At 34.5% G+C, this 19,312-nt stretch overlaps 1 protein-coding gene across 1 annotated transcript in view; it reads right to left on the bottom strand.

Moving 5' to 3' along the window:
* Positions 1 to 2,133: 2,133 nt before the first annotated feature.
* Positions 2,134 to 19,312, bottom strand: part of LOC104084404 (vacuolar protein sorting-associated protein 13A-like) — a gene marked incomplete at its 5' end in the record, with an annotated part of 44,964 nt that continues 27,785 nt past the window's right edge. The window contains 7 exons of the mRNA XM_009588234.1: positions 2,134 to 2,184; positions 4,505 to 4,579; positions 6,078 to 6,201; positions 6,877 to 6,962; positions 17,608 to 17,722; positions 18,748 to 18,871; positions 19,149 to 19,194. Of these exons, the coding sequence (XP_009586529.1) occupies positions 2,134 to 2,184; positions 4,505 to 4,579; positions 6,078 to 6,201; positions 6,877 to 6,962; positions 17,608 to 17,722; positions 18,748 to 18,871; positions 19,149 to 19,194 (621 nt within the window). The remainder of the gene's footprint in view (positions 2,185 to 4,504; positions 4,580 to 6,077; positions 6,202 to 6,876; positions 6,963 to 17,607; positions 17,723 to 18,747; positions 18,872 to 19,148; positions 19,195 to 19,312) is intronic.

Raw genomic sequence — 19,312 nt, forward strand, 5'->3', positions numbered from 1 at the left:
CACTGTTTTAGTTCTTGTGTTAAGGCTTTTAGTTAGCACAGATGATCAAAATATTTTATAGTCTGTAGGAAAAACGCAATTTTGGGAGAATTGTTGTGTTTTCCAAAACATGAGCTTAACCACAGACATGCACATTTAAAATAAATCCTTCAACATTAATGGTTAAATTGCTCAAATATTACTAAAGAGCCAGCTGGGATTTGAGAATCAGGAGTTTGTAGGCAAAATATATGTAAGAAAATTAAGAACTGGAGATAATATTAATTGAAATAGAGGCTCTGTGAGGAGAAAATATTTAGAGTAGGGTAAATTGAAAAGCTACACAAACGGGAATGTACAAAGTACTTGGAAGAGGTACTAGAAGTGAAAGTCGCAGAGATACTCAGTAAGTACTGGGGATAGCAAGCGAGAGGAGGAGACAATACAGTAATCAAGAATCAAGATCATGATGAGGCTACTAATTGAACTATCCTGCCTAAGATGAAAAGCGATAGATGAAAAACAAATTACAGATATAGAATGGTACTCAGTGCACCTAATACCACTACTTATCTAAGGCAAGTGTTGTATTAGTTTGGCATGATTATAACCTGAGTTAATACTCTTGGTACGTGCTTGATGTACAAACAAGTGGAGTAATACAGTCATTGTCATATTCTGGAATTCTCTTATAATCTTTTGATTCAATTTACAATTTATGGGAAAAATTACGATATTACATGTATTTTGTAACCTGCTAAATTGGTTACTCAACACCAATGACAAAACTTACAGTAAATTAAAAAACTGCAAATTGTAGGTTAGCATGCTAGTAATTTCAGATTTTACGATATTGCGACAATTTGGATATCTCAAGCACCACCAGCAATGTCAGAATTATATCCTGAAGCTATAAATGTTCCAAACAATTGTTTGGAAATAATATTTTGGCAGCAAGTACTTCCTGTATCTATCAGGTATTTTGAAGACTTTTATATGGGAATTTATGGAAACCTCCATGTAACACTGTACTGTTTCCTGTACTTTTAAAATCAACTGCAGTAAACAGACATTAAACAATACTATGACTACTGCATCTAAGAAATAAGCAGAATTGCACACATTCAAGCTCTCCCTATTAAAGTTCTGCTCTCTGGATTTGAAACAAAAAAGTTTCATTGGGTAAGAAAAATTGATGAAAGCAACTGTGAAATATTATATTTATTATTTAATATAAATTTGACTTTATTAGTCACTTGCTTAGCACACAACACTGTGTAATCCAAGGCATTTATTTTTGGTATGCAATAGTGCACTTATAACCCCATAAACTCCTTAAGTTGCAAGACTGTTAATAACTTTTATTTAAAATAATAGGCTTTAATTAATATTTTTAGTGCAGAGATCTATTAATTCTCCCCATTATACATTTTTGTAAACTGTTATGTTTTCTGTGAATATTGATAGAGGTGCTGCAATGTTTCCTTGAGTAGAATATAAAAAAAGTTTACACCAAAAGTGATACTGTATTCTAAATTCATCACGACCTGGTCCATTCATTTACAAAAAGAAAACAATATTGTTAACTAAGCAGCCACTCCTGTGATCATCTAAATTAGACTTCCCTGGTCAGTAGCCTTCTTCTTAGAATTTGAGTTATAAGACTAGTAATTATTAAGTTAACATTTCCTTTGATAAGAAATTTGAATTTCAACACAGGCTCAAGTCATATAAAGACTAAGACACAAACTAAGTATTGATTTTCAGAATCAAATAAAACACAAAAGATGTGCTCTGAATAGTATCATACGAATTATTCCAGAGTTCAATTTCAATATCAAATGTAATGGTAAAACAAATGCATTTTACACTGTATTTAAAAAAAAAAGAAATCTGGAATTCTTATGTTAAAAACAAACAAACAAGCCAAAACTTGGCAGAATTTTTTTCATCACTAGACTTTTTTTTTTAACTTAACATCATCTATTTCTGTGATATAGCCATAGACTGTTGTGACCATAATAAACAATTTCGTAAGTCTTCCTTCCCTCCTGTTTTTGCTTTTGTTGCTGATATTCAAATGGTTCTGCTTGTTAAAGAGGAATTAAAAGGTAGCTGTTCAGTGTTCTTCGTATCTTGGTGCTTCTCCATTCATTACAATTTTGGCTGATTCTCTCTCACTTCTTCCAGTTTAGAAAGGATCCACTGTGTGAAGGAAAAGGAAAAAACAAAAATGTTTCCTTGATAAAAACCATACAAAGCAGCTGAAAATTAGATTGGGTTGGCCAGACACTTCACTACCTTCTCTCTTCCTAACCGAGTTTTAACACAGTGCTCAAAATTCTACTGTAGATTATAAACCCCTGATTTTCTCACATGAAAATGGAAGCATTTAAGTACCAATATCTGACATTGAGTACCACAGCTAATTAAACTGACTGGGTTGATGTTTCAGTTTCCTGGTCTGTATTTCAGTGTGTAATATTAAAAAAAAAAAAATTACACCATCATTTCACCCACATTATTATTAATACTCTACATTAGTCTACAACTAGACAAATCACAGATGCCAATGGAGAAGCAAGGACAACAAAAGACAGGACAAGAAAGGTTGCAGCAATGTGATAATACAGTTATTTAGAAAGAAGCTTTCTTTAACTATATTTGGTTTCTTTTCAGGAATTTCAAATTCAAGTGTTTACTGAACAAGGAAGGGAAATCAGTTTCCCAAGAGTCAAAAAAAAAAAGGGGGGGGGAGGGGAAAGGGGCAGTGACACGGAAATCTAGGGTAGGACATTAAGTTATGCAAAGGGGTTACCATGAGAAAACTGCATAATGCTTTCAAAGACGATGAGTGGATTATTACAAATCAGATTCTGTCACCAGATCAGGTTCTATGTTACAGATCTTTAGGATCCCCTCCTCCCCATGACAAGCTCACCCCCCAACAAAACTAGAGCTTCTGTTTAGCAGGATGCTGAAGGTTTGACAGAAGAACTGGCTGTTCAAGAAATTACTATTCATCAGAATATGGCACTTCTTACAGATGGGACAACCTTGTAGTGTCCACTAGACTGACAAGGGGAAAAATGTTCACAAAGGAGTGTCACTGAAATGACCTCATACTCTTTTTACTATAAAGGGTGCAAGTTTCATTTTCACTGTTCCTAACACACTTCCACACTTCCCTAAGCGTTGTCTCTCTATATACTTGTGTATACACACAAGCGTCATGTTTGCAGAAGTGAGCCGTAGGCTAAAAAGCCCAGAAGCAACTCTCAAAGACTTACTTTCTGCAGGATAGCCCCTAAGGCCCTGATGGCAATTTTTGAATGAATCTGTTCAGCAGTCCTTCTCCAAGATAAAACCACATTCCTTACCAAGCCTGTCTGACAGTGACCTTTCCCCTCATATTCGCATTCGTGTTTGGTTTTGTGAGGTTCACAGGCCTTTCTAGGAAAATACGCAAACCAAGTGCACACAGCTTTTTCAGCTTTCTTTTCCTAGCTTAAGACTTACAGCATAGATAATATATCATGCACTAATTTGATTTTTGGTATTGTTTCTGATTTAGCTGGGGCACAGATGAGATTCCATTCCCACACAGACTACTGGACCTCAACGCTGCACCTGCCCCACCACCGCCAAAAAGAAAACGAAGAGGAGCTCGGTACCTCCAAAGAGTACAGACAAGTCAAATTCAGCCTGGGGCCCTGAAATACCTTGACAGTATTTGTAATGCTTTTTGAGGTAAGAGTCAAAAGGCATCGCTCAGCTGTGGTTAGAAACTACCCTCATAAAGACAGAAGCAACTTAAACTGATGAGAGGATGCAACTTTTGCAGGCTGTTTCCAAGAGTAATCCCAGGGTACCATATCCCACTGGTGTGAATATACACAAGGCTACTTTATTGTTTGTGAAAATAATGAGCTACGCTAATATAAACACAGCAGAACTTTCGCAATCCGGCTACCTGATAGTTCTGGTAGCAGACCTGAACTGCTCCTGCTCTCTGTTGTAGTGAAAACTAGTGATGTCAAAATGAAGAGATCACATAGAGTATGTGTATAATAGTAGTAATATCATACATCAAATAAACTATTTGTGTTTCTATTAGGGATTTTCTTCATTCTTCAACCAAAACTGTATTTTATGGAACAGAGAAATGACACCCTCTCCACCCCCCCGGAATAAAACTAGGAGTAATTTAGAAATATTGTTTGTTCTATTAAAACATACTATTTTAATTCACATTCTGGATTGTTTAATTTTTGTTAGCAGTACTGTTAAATCAACCGTTTACACAGTTATAATTCCAAAGATTTATGTAAGGAAAAGTTTGGTGTTGGAATTAAGTATTTTTGCAATTCAGTACTGAATGATCATTGCCATTTCCATCTGTGTAATGGCTGTATGGAAATACTGAATTTTAAATATACACAGTAGTTTCAGGTTAAGAATATTTCTGTTTCACTTTTTAAGCCAAATTTAGTACAGTATAATTGTAACAGTATTTTGACTTTACCTTAGCATCCTCTGGACTTTTAAAATTAATAATTTTTCCAAATTCTTTGGCATGGAACACAGACTTTACTCGTTCCTAAAAAAAATAGTAATTCAAAATCGAAATTAGTTTCTTCAAACTTTATGACTAAGAAGTTATTTACCGTTAAGGCAGCTATATGGTTCAGACAGCAATGTGTACCCATTACACTAATCTGAGTATGTTCACATCGCATGCACACACCCTGAGAAACTTCATTTTCTGCATGAAAGCACAGTGGAGTGCAACACTCCAGCAATAACAGACTTCCCTTTTTACCATGGAGTCCCTGGAGACTGGACTATAAACGTGTGTAGGAATGGAAGGCAGATAATGGAGTATGTGGGTAACAAAATCCAGTGCTCCCTAAGGCTGTCATTTTTCATTCTCCTTCAAGTCATTACCTGGGTGGACATTCCACCAATACTGACTTGCAAGTAGTGGCCTTAGGTAGTGAAAATAGCAACTTAGGCTTCAGAAATAAAAGATATGCAGTGCTTTGCAAAATACTGTTTTCAACCATAGGTTTCAATAAAGAGCATACTGCAGACATGTAAATGGACTCTGAAATGACTGCTGTATAGGGGTAAAAATGGATATGCTATTCAGCATTGTCTGAAATGACAGAAACTCTAAGAATTATTTAATCCTGTAAAAGTTCACTTGCAGTCAGAAATCCAGTTTGGAGGATTCCAAACCAATATGGCTTTGCCTTTCATGCTCTCTGCAATAGAAACAAATAATCTGAGCGAAAAAGTGAATGACTTTGTACACTGTCAAGACTGTCCTGACAACCAAGATGTGTAATTACACACAGGAAGCTTATTAAAACCAGAAACAAAACAAAACACTGGCAGGTAAATTTACTGATTGAAAATAAATTCAGTTACCACCTCAACAAGAATTTAAGAATTTTTTTTTTAAGGGACTTTGCCTCTGTAAGTATACTCAGTCATCAGCGGTCATCTTTCTTCTTATACCCTTTGCCAATTTACCAGGGAAAGAATGTTTGGGGATTTTTTTAAAGGAAAAATTGCAACTGAGAGCAACAATCTTCAACTTGCATTGAAAGGGATAAGCATATATCATTACAGTTTTTATGAAGATATTAATACCTTATTATATTTTTGAACAATTTGATTACTAGCAAATGGAAAAACAATCCTTGAAGCATAGCACATGCAAATGTATTTGAATCTTCAGGATTGCAACAAGGTAGATTTCCACATATTGGCATATTTCCACAGCACCAGAGCGCGTAATGCAACTTTCTGGGAGAGTTTTGTGTATCACCATTTTCCAAACTATGAATACACCATAAACTGGTGCAAAAATTCCCAGGGCTCAAGGAATAATTTCATCTGCAAACACCAAGTCACCATTCTGCTTAGAACAGTCAGAGGAGTTTGCTCATGCCAAATTGCAAGTCCCTTCTCTGAGTGCATCTCAACTAGAAGAGAGATCAAGAATTCAAAGGAGAGAGATCAGGAATTCAAACTTCAATTTTATAAACAGTAACACAAAAAGAAAACAAAGCATGATGAGGTTAACAGACCTTGGCTTCAATACGTAATCTTCTGCCATCAACAATGAATGGTTCTTTGGTAAATTCATCATAACTGTATTGCCATTCACATGTCAGCTGTCCAAATGTCCCTTTTGTCACAAATAACACACCACTGTACACCAGAAAATAAAATTAGTAATTTAAAAACTAATGTAAAAATACTTAAAAGTTATTGAGTTACCCTAGCTCTAGTGAAGTCATTCATTGTTCCAAATAGTTCTCATCTAATGATATATAACAACCATACAGCATACTTTCCAAAAGAGTGAATTTTGAACCTTCCTCTAACTTATTTAAAATACTGTTTCACAGCAAAACCGTAACACTACCTTTAGCTGTATTTCTACAAGTAGTTGTAGACTTTTTATTTGAGAAGGATGCCTGATACTCTACTATCAGACATTATTGACTCTGTTCTCTGTTCCTGTATTATCCTTTTTTCCTTCGTTATGCTAATTTATAAGCGAATCCCACAGTTCCATTGACTTCAACCTAACCAGATATATAACAAATCTTTCTTAGCTGAAGAAATCATAAAACCAACATTCCTTTTCTCTCCTTAAATAGAGAAATTACTATGGCACTCAAAATAACATACTCTTGTGCTGAACAATGCCGCTGTTTAACAAGATTATTAACAGCACACTAAGCATGCCTTCCCCATTATTTTATCTATGTACATAATGACAGACATGTCAAAGCGCAGTTACAGATCAACAATTATCAAGGCATGCACATTTTTGATGATAGTTTTAAGTACTTATTATTCAGAGTCAAAACCATTTACCTTTTTGTTACCATTAACAGGTCTGTACTGTTGACCATAGCATGTGCAATATATCTGAGTTTTGCAAATCTTCCGTTTTCAATTTTCTAAAAGAGATAAAAGTTTTATAGCTTTGAATATGCTAGTATAAATTCATGTACTAATTTTGTGCTTAAAATGTATTTATCCCCCAAAAAGATAAATTATAACAAAGCACATAGCACATGCTTTTAAATAAAAGGCTACTTTCATAACATCAGAATATGACTAACAGATCTGTGACAGCTAATGTTCATAATTATGTAGAATTATTCGTTTGCTGTTAATGCAGATATGCAAATAAAAATCAATCCTAACCAAAACTGGCAAGGAACCATATAATTTCTCAAAACATTTCGACTCAGTTTTCTATATACTTTTAGTACACGCTGAACTTCTGCTGACTAATACAATTCTGAGACACCACCACCACCAAAAAAAGGATTCATTTCCTAATTTATGTTAAGTCATCTCCGAAACATTGGAGTAATGAACTCTGGGAATAAATCTATACTTAACTGTATACAAGAACCCATTATCATGTAGACAGTGGGACTTAATAATGCACTTGAAGTAATGCTTCTCCATATTCTTTTGTTTTCCCCTCAACTTATTTAATCTTTTCCCACAATTGCTGTGAATATTGTAGCAGAATATTCTTAAATGGGCGATAAATTTAATCTATTGATAATAGCAGATGAATCATTTTTAAAAACAGAGGCTCTATAACTTTAACGTGACTTGGCAACCATTGGATTTCTGACTTTCTGAGCAATGAGTGATTAAATTAGTGATCTAATTAAGATTGCTGCATCTTAGTTGGGAATAGCAACATGACTGCTTGCATACTTCCCATCTGTTACAAATTGGAAGCAAAAATAATTAGTATAAACCAGTATGATTCAATAAACCCTTAACTACAAACATATTGCTTCAGATATCTATGCCAGTATTTTAAAACACGTAAGTTTGTTCTCAATGCAGTTAAAATAGCAAAACCATTTAATGAGTATTCATCACCTCTGTAAAATGATAAAGATGTTTAATTAGGCATACCCTACAACTTCACATTTGGCCGCATGGATAACTGGCCCAAACAGATTTTTTTTTTTAAATGATGCCTTCCCTCAAAGATGCTGATTCTTTAGAGACTAAAATGCAAGAACATTTGAGTAACAGGTTCCCAAAAGAGAGCTTTCCAGAAAGCTTTCAGAAAGTTCAGATTATTTCTCTCTCCCCAACTCTGCTGGGCTACAAAATCACTGCTTGAATTTATTTCTGCAAGAATTAGTGTCAGGAGCAGGATAAATACAGCAAGAAGAATGGCATAAGGAAAGTGGAATCAAGGGCTCAGAAAACAGATTATTTTTATTATTTTTGGAAACACCTTATTCAGGCTTTGTCTAGGGGTTGCCATGCCTGCGATTTGAGTCTCTCCCTGCCTCTCATACGAAGTAGGAGCTTGGACCTAAATAACAAAAAAATCCTCTCTTGAGGCAGTCTCTACAACGTTCCAGCACACAACACGTTGGATGGTTAGAAGACAGAGGAGGCTGTATGGGCAGACAGCATGGATAGGATACCTGACCCAGATACCAGGCTACTGGTCTAGTTCTATGTCCTGATGGATTTTCAGTGTTAGTGGCCTAGCGAGAAAGACAGGGAAAGTGAGGAGAAGGGTCACAGGAACTTACAGAAATAATGTGTGTGGAAAGAGCAAGGGTGGTTCAGTGGAGGTAACAAATACACGTCATTGCATTTAATCTGCAAGACTCTGTGACAATGCCAGCAATTTCTCTTACTGACCAAACACATTATAAATATTGCAAAGTATGACTAGTATCTCTTTCCCATTAGAAGCAATTATGGGGGAGAAGCGTTTAGCAATTTAGCCTTATTAGGATGGAGAGGATCTCTAGTCTTTCTCCTGCATCAAAGAAGATTACTTTCTTATGCTTTGCGTAGCACTGAGGTAAGGCGGGAGTGGGACTTAAGAGAGCGGGGTACCTTCTTCTGTCTTTTCATTAGCTTGCTAGTTAATTTTCAACAAGTCATGTCACCCCACTGTAACTTACTCAGTTTACTGATAATGAATTGAGAATTATGAAAATTATTATGGAAGTACAGTACTTAATCACATAGGCTGCAATCCTAAACAAAGCCTATTTAAAGGTCCACCAAATTCCACAAAAAGTATTTCATTCTACTAAGATTTACAAACAAGTGATTTGCTCAATACAAAAATATTATTAGCATGTGGTAAGCGCTGAGCTAACTAGTCCTTATTGTTACCTATGAGTCAAAGATCCTAAACTCAAGTTATCTACATTGCAGACAACAGACATTAATTGGGAAATAAAGCACAGGAAAATGCTGCACAGACCATTTGCAAAGGTAACACTTGTATCTATGCCAATGCTGAGCGGAAACTACTTCTAAATTTTCTGCCTTTAGATTTTTCTAACCCTCATTTACAACCTTTATCCCTTTTAGCATAAGGCTTGCATCTATTCATTAGGAAATACATCATAGAGGGATACACCAATTATACACCAATTTACTGCTGATAATTCTTACAGCAAGATCACTACTGCACTCTGCTACCAAAGTGGCTTATATGACTCAAACATAAAAGGATATTTAACTGATCCATTAATATAGATGCATAAATATGTTTTTTAAATTTTGCAGTATTTAGCTATTAATTGTTTGGATAAAGACAGCAACTGGGACCACTGTTCGGTGATTCAAAACTACGAAAGTTAACATTGATCAATCATTGTTTTTTCAATATTAGTTTCACCACTGTAAGAAAACAAACACTAATTTTTAAAACACAACTTCTGTATTTCAAATTAAAAAAGGTTTAATAACCCAATTACTTTAGTATATGTTATGGTTCATTGATGAGACATGGAAATTGAATGAATCTATTGAAAAAAGACACTCCAGCAGCTGCAAAATGTGAAGTAATCCAAGCACAAATCCCTTCCTTCACATATTATTCTTACGTGTAGTACAAATGCTTAGATGTCACTGCAATAATCTAATAGTAGATGAGATCATTTGTGCAGAGATGGATATGCAAATATGCTCAGTGTCTTAAAAGTGGCATCTCTGCATTCGGAAAGATTCCTAATCACACCACATGCTCCTAATTTATTGAGAAGCAAGCACAAAGGCCTTTGACAAAGTTAGAAATGAAACAGTAGAGTGTAGGTAGTGGAGACAAAATCTAAAATCTATGATCCTTCTGGATATAGTTCTAAAAAATACTAGTAGTATGTGTGATACAAAAGGCAGAATATTTGATATCCTTCTTGAATTCGTCTCAACTGAAACGACATGTAAATGACTGTTACTACTTAAAAAGTGGTTATAAATCTGCTACTCTTCTCTCTTGATGTTCAGATTAACTTGAAGTTTTCAACTGGATTTTAGATCGCTAGTGTATTTTCTTACGAACTGATTACTGTCCAAATGTGTGAGTTCTGAAGGCAATTCACTGTTATTGCCTGAAACTCCAATATTGAATGTGTCTTTCAGCTCAGATTATAAGGTGATTTCTTCAAAAGCTGTAGAACTGCTACTTTCAGCAGGCTAACCTGGTATAATTACATATCCAATCTTCCCCACAGAAATATTTAATAGTTCTAAGCAGTACCTGGGTCACTTGTTAGATCTAGCTTGAATGTGTGTGAAAAAAGGGGAAAAATTGTTAAATAAAGAAAAAAGTAACATGTAAAACATTCCTTTTTCTGTCATGCAAAATTCCCTCCTCTTCCTTTATTAATAAGAACTAACGTTAATCCTTTATTGCCTACTCCTTCATTCCAGTTATCCTAATGTGCAATGTCATTCTAAAGCTTTTGTCCATGATGTATTAGTGCCTGAATTCAAGATTCCATTCAGCCATGCCGAACAGCAACTCTGAAATCAACATGATTTTGTTCAATTCAACAGAAATTTGTGGTCAAGGTTAACATTTCCATCTAAGGCCACAGTATGCAGGACAGTAAAAATTGGAAGAGCAGCTTTCTCTCAGAACACAAAGTTTCTACTTCACAACAGAAATATAATTTGCCTATGCTGACTGGCAGAATTATCTCGGTCAATTTTTGATCTGAACACCAAGAGAATTCATTTGATGAGCTGAGTGGAGAAACCATACTGATCTATACTTTCATTATGATGACCACATCTAGATGGTCTTTGTGTTTCCTGCCAATACAACCAAAGTTCTTTCATTTGTAGCATCTGAAGTGATTACTGTATTATCAAGGAAATGGAAAAATATTTCCATTTTCTTTTCTGTATTCTCTGTCAGCAAACAAGCTGGTGTATGCTTTGCCTAGGGCAATTCTAGTTTTTACTTACTTTTCCACCATATATAAGCATTATGCTTTAATCACAAACAAGCTGAAATAAAACTGAGTGACACCAGCTTCCACGTTCTTCTGAAACAATTGGTGTTAATCTCAGCCAGCTTCCCATAATAGACAAGTCTCTATTTGGGGATGGGCAACAGTTGTGTAATAATATCCAAATGTTGCACATTTAAGTGGTAAGGATCCTGCTCTTTCCTTTAACCTAGGCACAACAAGTTTTCCAAAGGAGGATGGATAACGACAGCTGTGACTCAATTAAGAAGCAGCAAACTAGACAGCATGCATGAATGGATGCCTGGTAAGAGTCAGGACAATGTCAAATAAAAATGAAGTTACTTTGAACTTTGGAAGGAATTTCACCCTATAATTTTGTGAAGTGAAACCTCAGTTTTAGAGTACTTCACGATATTGAGGTTTATGTTTTGATCTGAACCCTAGCCCAAGGGGGGTGAGGGAAGGAGAGAAAGGAGTAGTAAGACACGCTTTTCCCACTCCTCAGATGTTCTTCCTGGTGGACTGAAGTTTGAATACTAAGAAACAAGGGTCTGTTCAACCCATTCCAACATCCTGCCACCTGATCTGAAGCTTACCTCATGACCAAAAAAGCATCACTGAACTGAAAGCTGAACACGTCCAATACAGTAGGATACAGTACTGAAGCACAGCTTTGAAGGCCTGTCTTCTCTACAAGCTTACATCCACTGCAGCATAATTGGGTAGCAACCTTACACAACACTGTAAAAAAGCCCTCACAAACTCATACACGATAAAGGCAAATTAAAAATAAAAAAACGTTTTGAATTTATTTTGGTTTTGGGTAGGCACTGAACTGTGACACAGAGAACTCCACTGATTTCATGGTGCAAGTGTTAATGACTTATTTTCATAAGCATGAGATTAGCCTGTTGTTCAGCTTTATCCCCCGGCAGGGCAAAGACCAGTGATTTCTGGCAGGTCTATAGCTTCTGTAAATGACTAATAACAATAAAGGTATAAACAGTCTATTAAATGATCCCAGAAACTGTATATAGTATCCCTCTGCAGTGACTTAACTCTAGAGAGCCTTTTGAGAAAACAAAAGACAAAAGAACCCTGATCAAAAGGGAGGTACTGGATAACATCAAAGATAAAGAGCACAGCCAATTCTTCACCTCAGCAAGGTGAAAGCATATAAATTCAAGTTACTATTATACAAGTCACAAAAAGAGTAAAACACTTGGGAAAAGGTGAATCACAACTTCTTCTGTAGCTGACAGCAGAAAACTTGGCAACCTGAGCTGAAAGGATGGCACTTAGTCCTGGAGTTTTCAGTAACAGCACTGCACTTAGAATTCAATTCACCAGTGAAAAAGTGGGGGAAAAAAATTGTGCAGCCAGAAGTTAAACTATTAAAATATATTAAACTGAAGGGGAAAAAAAAAAGGCATTTGAAAATATGGTCTCTATTTTTTCGTATGTTACCTTAAATGCCTAAAGAAAATAATATCTAAATTTTTTTTTTTTTTTTTTTTTTTTTTGCATTTTTGGTGCCTTAAAGAGCATCAGTTTCGGCTGGTTAGCTATCATACTTTTCACAGGTTTTGGTTCCGTGACTTAGAGAGAAATTAAATCCTGACATCCCAAATGATACATTTTTTTGTTATCCTAAATCCAAATTATTTCTTTTCCCAATGTATATTCAGAGGAAGCTAGACTCAAGACAGAAACAAATAATATACTTGTAAAAAATGAATATATTTTTTATTAATAGAAAAACTTCAAAAATAGAACTGTACTCCATGACAAAATAATCAAAGGTATATAATCATATTTTCCAACTATAGAGACAAATTTTTTTAGTCTTTTTTTTTGGTGGGTTTTTTTTTGTTTGGTTTGTTTTGTTTGTTTGTTTTTGTTCGCATTCTACAACCTTTCAATCTACTGAGTAAAGAAAGAACTCTTTAGTTATATTGCAGTGGAACTTGAATTAGTGACATCTGACCCAAAAGTACTACTGTTCATGCTAAATTTTACTTCCACATTCTGTAATGATTTGTAGAATTATAAGTTAAAAAACCAAAATGGTTAGGTCAATTTGATAGAAAAAATGTATTCTTTCTAAAAATCAAATTCTTTTTTTGACTGAAAAAGCATCGCTGCAAAAATATGACATGCATTGTCTTGTAGGACAGGTCATTACAGATGAAAAACAAAATTTTATAGGATAACAAAGAAATTGCACTAAAAAGCCAAAAAGGAAAAAGAAAATGTCAGGTAACATATTCAAAGTTCTCAAAACCCAGTACAATTAATAAAATGCAGCAGTAACCTTTCCATAAAGTTGTACCTAACAATTTCCTCAACTTTTAGGCATGACGTGTCTTTTTTTCAGGATTGAAGATCAAAATAATTTCCTACATTCTTCAAAGAAATACCTGAGATCCATTTGTATCTGAAATACTGAAAACTCTTCCCACATTGTTTCAGCCAGTAACACATCGCAATACAGTGTTTCAACTACTTCTGCAAGACATCCTTTTGAAATTACAGTATTACAAAATAAGCAGCAATACATGATCTGCAGCAATCTTAAGCACCAGTAGTTTCAGCTTGAGCAAGCTCTCAAGTTGAGTTTGTCCCCTCTTATCTGGGAGATTACAGGCATGCACTCCCTGGCTCATTGCCCAAGAGATCAGACTGTACAGCCGCTTTTGAAGGCACAGAGCCAGAATAAGCCGTCTTACGGATTTTAATGGTTCTTCCCTCAGAATTTTGCTAACTGGAAGACAACAATGAAGGACATGACATCACCTTTAGTAAATATGCAAACATTTCAGAAAGTCTTTTTGCTTTAGAGCAATTCTAATTCTTTAGATGTTGGCAGAAGAGTTAATTCTTACTACTGTACTTACTGATACATAAATATCTATTGCAAGACGTCTTTAAAGTGCAACACAAAAAATCTAAATTTAGCAACAAACCACAAAAAAGAATGAGAAAACGGTGCAAGCATTCCAGTGAATACTGAATAAAACAATTTTTAAAGAAACAAGTCACTTGGTAAAGCTATATTGTTGAACTTAAAATACAGAATTATAGTGGCTCGGTGGTGTTATTTTTTTTCCCCCATGTCTAGGTAAATAAAAAACTAAATACTTTTGCATGTTACATATGTTTTACTACACAGAGCCTTGTAAAAGTATTGGTATTTTCTCCAGCTGTCTGTGATTTTACACAGGGTTTAGTTCTTGGGTGACCTTTTTAGGTTTTTTTCGTTGCTATGAAAACAATAAAAATATTGATTTAAGAACCAAATAATTTATCGTTAAAATAAAAAAAAAACTAAATAAACCGTTATTTCACACATCTAAGGATTACAAAGGATACACAAAATAAGTGTTTAAAAGTTATGGTAAAAGAAATTATAAATGAAAAAGTAAAGGTTTATGTTAAATGTTCCTTTCAAAATATATGTATTTTATCTTTTAAATACTTTCATAGCCCATTTAGTGTTTTTGCATAATCTAGTTCCAGGAAACATGAGAAACAATGTTGGAACAGAACAGATGAATCCATTTTAGATATACTTTAGACGTGTTTATTGTTAAAAAGAAAAGCAGACAAAATGCTTTTGAAATATGAAATAAATAAAACAGTCAAACAGCATTTTAACACCAATAATGACTGTACAACTCGGTTAAGTTTTACTAAACACACTTAAAAGCATTCCATATAGCAAATTATAAATAAAACCTGTCAAACACTTCTGTAAATGCAAAAAATACACTCGATAGAAACACATCTGGAAATAAACTCTAAGTCACGGTATTACTATTTCTTCATATTATTCAATACTATTTTCACCTAATATCCAGTTTTATCTATAAGACTATTTTTATTATATTCTTTGCTCCTTTGCCTAGCACTCATCATCATACAGTTTATTTCCCCACATTTTTTTGCACAGTTTTAAAAATGAGAATTTAATATCAGACAACCCCAACTTCTCAGTGGAAATTATAGCAGCAACATTTAATACTTAAAGGTCAAAAGAACGTGACAAAGGCCATGTATATCTGTTACAGTCCATATTATCCTAACTGTCATCATCATCACTACTATTGTGAGTCTTAGTCCATTCCCTGTAGGCCTGTCTTTTCTGAAAGCATGGTAAGGGAAGAAGAAAGCAGAAGTATTAGTTTAGAAGTAATAGTTTGTCTGGCAAATTTGTTAATTAAAGCAAAATAAAACCCCAGAAAACAAAGAAATTCTGAAGTGACATCCTAATTTAGGACACAGTATGAGTACACAAAATCACCTATATCTTATTTCCTTTAATTAGCACATACAATCTCTAAATCACTAGAAGTTTTATTCCAATTTAATCCAGTAATCCGTTGAAAATGCTACAACACAGTGACTGCAGTGGGGCCAGTCATCAGAGCTGTATGCACAGAAATAATACAAAAGGGGAGAATAATCTTTTTTTCCCCATAAGATAATATTATGCTATTCAAACTGCTTCAGATAGGGGACATGTAATACACTGAGTCTCCTGGAAAACAAGGAAATATCTCTAAATCCAGAAACATTAAGAACCAAAAACATTAGTACACTTGGGGGTAAAATAAGATTAAGACATCAAACATACTATACCAGAAATTAATGTCTGAAAAAAAAAAATTACGCAATTCATTATTTTCTGATTTGACTGTCTACAGGAAGAACTACAGCCCTGTTTGGAGTTTTCAAAACATTTCTTCAAGAGTAATTCTACCTTAGAATCACCAGTAGTGAAAACTAATATGAAACATACAATTTTTCAACTTTAGCTACTTTCAAATAGTGGCTGCCGTCACAAAATATGACAAGCATTACACAAGTCAATGCCTTCATGCTACTACAAGTTGGATAATGGAAGGTAGTGGTATTGTACTCAACCACACAACAGAGACAAATGAGAATTACATATTACATTGCAGAATTTTTTGAAGATTTCTCAGGGAAAAAAAAACAAAATGCAAACATGTACAAATGTAAGAACCAAAAGCAATGCAAAGTCATTAAAGAAGTCTGCACATTAGAGCTGACTCTGTTGGCTGGCATTTGTTTTAGTGGTACACTTTAAAACAGAAAAGGGGGTGTTTTGAAATTCATTTTCTTACCAAAAAAAGGAGAAAGATTAGAAAATAAGTTTATGTCGTTCACCAGTAGGAGCTTCTATCTATGCTCTAGTTAAGGTAATACTGCTTTATAACACTAGCTTTAAATTGGAGAGCACAGGTTAAAGCTACCTCATTAAAAGGAAGGCAGAGGCATACTATTTAATATCAAAGAACTTTCACAGTCGCCTGAACTAGATCACCAGTGAATGGTATGGCGACCATAGCTGAGATGCCCCAAATAGAACAATCCTCTTCTACCAGAAAACAAGACACACTAATGAAATGCAGAAGAAACAGAAACAATCAGATTGGAACTCGACATGAAACAAACAGCTGTGGCAATTCTCAAAATAGTCTAAAAATCCTCTCCAAAGGCTACTTTGTTCTTATCTACTTCTCCAAAAAGGGTATTTCTGTATGATTTGTCCAACATTTCCCCTGGCACGCTGTGAATCCTTCAATGTGTATTTTAAAAAGTCTGTTTACATTCATGCAATCACTAATTACTACTTTATTTCTTATGTTTGAATATTTCTAAAATGCAATTTCACTTCTAACAGAGAAAAAATAGGAACTTTGTAAGCTGCATAACAGTTGAAATGAATTCCACTTTGATATTTGAGTCAAATTTGCTTAAATGGCAGCTGAATTATTAAAGAATAAGTGCTGCTCAGCATGTTCTTCATACAAACATTATTCCACTTCAAAACTGTTTATGTTCTTTCAATGGCTGTAGTATGAAAAATACAGCTATTTTAAGCGTGTTTAACATGCTGTTTTACATAAAATTGAGGATAAAATGTCACTGTTTAAAATGTGTATTATAAAACTACTAAAAAAGTATCTTTGTGTTTATCATCACTGTTTATAAAAAATAAAAATTAAAGACAAACCTTTTTAATTGCACATACAAACGTTTTTCTTCTTTCAAAATGCTCTGTATCTTGCACAACCTCTACAGATATACTGGTATAAATTACGGTGTCTTTCTCAAAAGTTGTATCACAGAAACTAAATTACCAAAGTAGTCATAAGCCTATGAAATTAAATGGAACTTCTTGACGACTGAGTTACTAGGTAAGGGGTGGTAGGGAATTTAAGAAATGGGAAATTCTGTAAAATATTTATTTGAACGTATGATGAGTTAAAATGTATGTCAAATTATCTTTCTTTTTCTTCACCTGTAACATTTGACTTCCGGTTCCATCTCTTAATCTGTAAGGTCTAATAACTCCATCTTCACCAAAGAAGCGAGGTGGGCGCAGGCTTATCACATCTTCTGATGAATCTGCAACTCTGACAATAAAGCGGCAAATTTAAGGTATGTGTCAATATCTCTACTCAGCCATAGTATTTAGCAAAGGCTCTAAATTATTTTAAATACAAATCAAATTCAAGTACAGCACAGCAACTGTTGTTGTCTATATACATGCTTTTGCATATGAGGAGACACTGAGTAGGTATTCTATGAAACAGTAATAGATTTTACTCAGAAATCTATTTCAGAGAATGATTATTAGAAAATTAGATAGCACAGGGCAGCACACACCTGCACTACTTCACTAGTGTCTAAGTACTGTACTTCAAAACTTCAAAATTAAAGACATCTGTGCCATACAGAACTTCTGCTCTGGTATTTTTCTTGCATTTCTCTGCTAAAGAACTTAAAGTGGAAATACAAAAGAGACTGGCAATCTTATGGCAGCAAAAGTGGTCCAGCTCGCTAAGAAGAACAGGGCCATTAAACAGCTGTATTCAGACGAAGCTACTAAATGCCCCCTCAAAACGCTTACTTCTTTACACATTGCAGTGTGAGATAATCTACAGCAACAGGTTTATTAAAGTGAGACTATCACAATATTCAATATGAAGTCCTAACATAGTTCTCAGTCTGAACAACCAGGACAGATCCTGGCATGACCTGGTAGTGTTGGAACTCATCTCATATCGTAATAATAATATAAAAAGTAACTTTTGATGCAGCTGAGAAGTCCTTTGTCCCTGTATATTTGGAGTAAAAGGAAAAAAATCAGCAATTGAAGGAAGTCTGATTGCTAAGACTTTTAAACTATTTTCTTCGGTAATGCTAAAAATACCTGAGATCTGATGTTGTGGTTTTTAAATGCTATCAACTGTGTATTTTTTAAAGAGCTATCTATTTATTACATAAATAACAATATGGATAAGATTTTTTCTAGCTCGTCCCTATTAATGAGAGATCCAGAAACACTGACACAGAAGTGATACAAAGACACAATGTAGTACTGCTACTAGTATTGTCTCTTTCATGCCATGTCATTCTTCACACTTATTTTACTTACTTTTTAATACCCTGAAATGTGCTGCTTGCCATGTCTATGATTCCTCCAGTAGGCCTAGCTACTGCTCCCACTAAGCCTTTTCCAACACCTTTGAAAAAGCCAGCTGCTCCTTCTTTCTGAGCTCCTACAAGGATTAAGTGCAGCAAATCATTATAAAACACTTTTAGTTTTTCTTACAATCTTAGCAAACTTAATTACCATTTAATTACAAATCTTACTTGATACGCAACTACATAGTCTTCTCCATAAAAAGTTCATGTAAACAACATTTAAACTAAAAGTCAGTAGGAATATAAAATCTTTTTATTAAAAGTTTTATAACTCAGATTTATAATGTCTCATCAATTATCAAGAATTTACCATCATATGAACTCTTAATGCATCAGAAAACCTAAGCTTACCTCTTATTGGTTTTGTAACTATTCCTGTTATGCCACTGACAAAACCCTACCAAGTGAAAAAAAAGAGACATTACAAATATGCTTTCAGATTATATTTTTCATGTTTTACATTTTTCTTACTACTTCATTGGTGAATAGCCTCCAAGTACACGTGTTGGAATATT

Source organism: Fulmarus glacialis, unplaced genomic scaffold, assembly GCF_000690835.1.
Source record: "Fulmarus glacialis isolate BGI_N327 unplaced genomic scaffold, ASM69083v1 scaffold8742, whole genome shotgun sequence".
NCBI classification, from domain to species: domain Eukaryota; kingdom Metazoa; phylum Chordata; class Aves; order Procellariiformes; family Procellariidae; genus Fulmarus; species Fulmarus glacialis.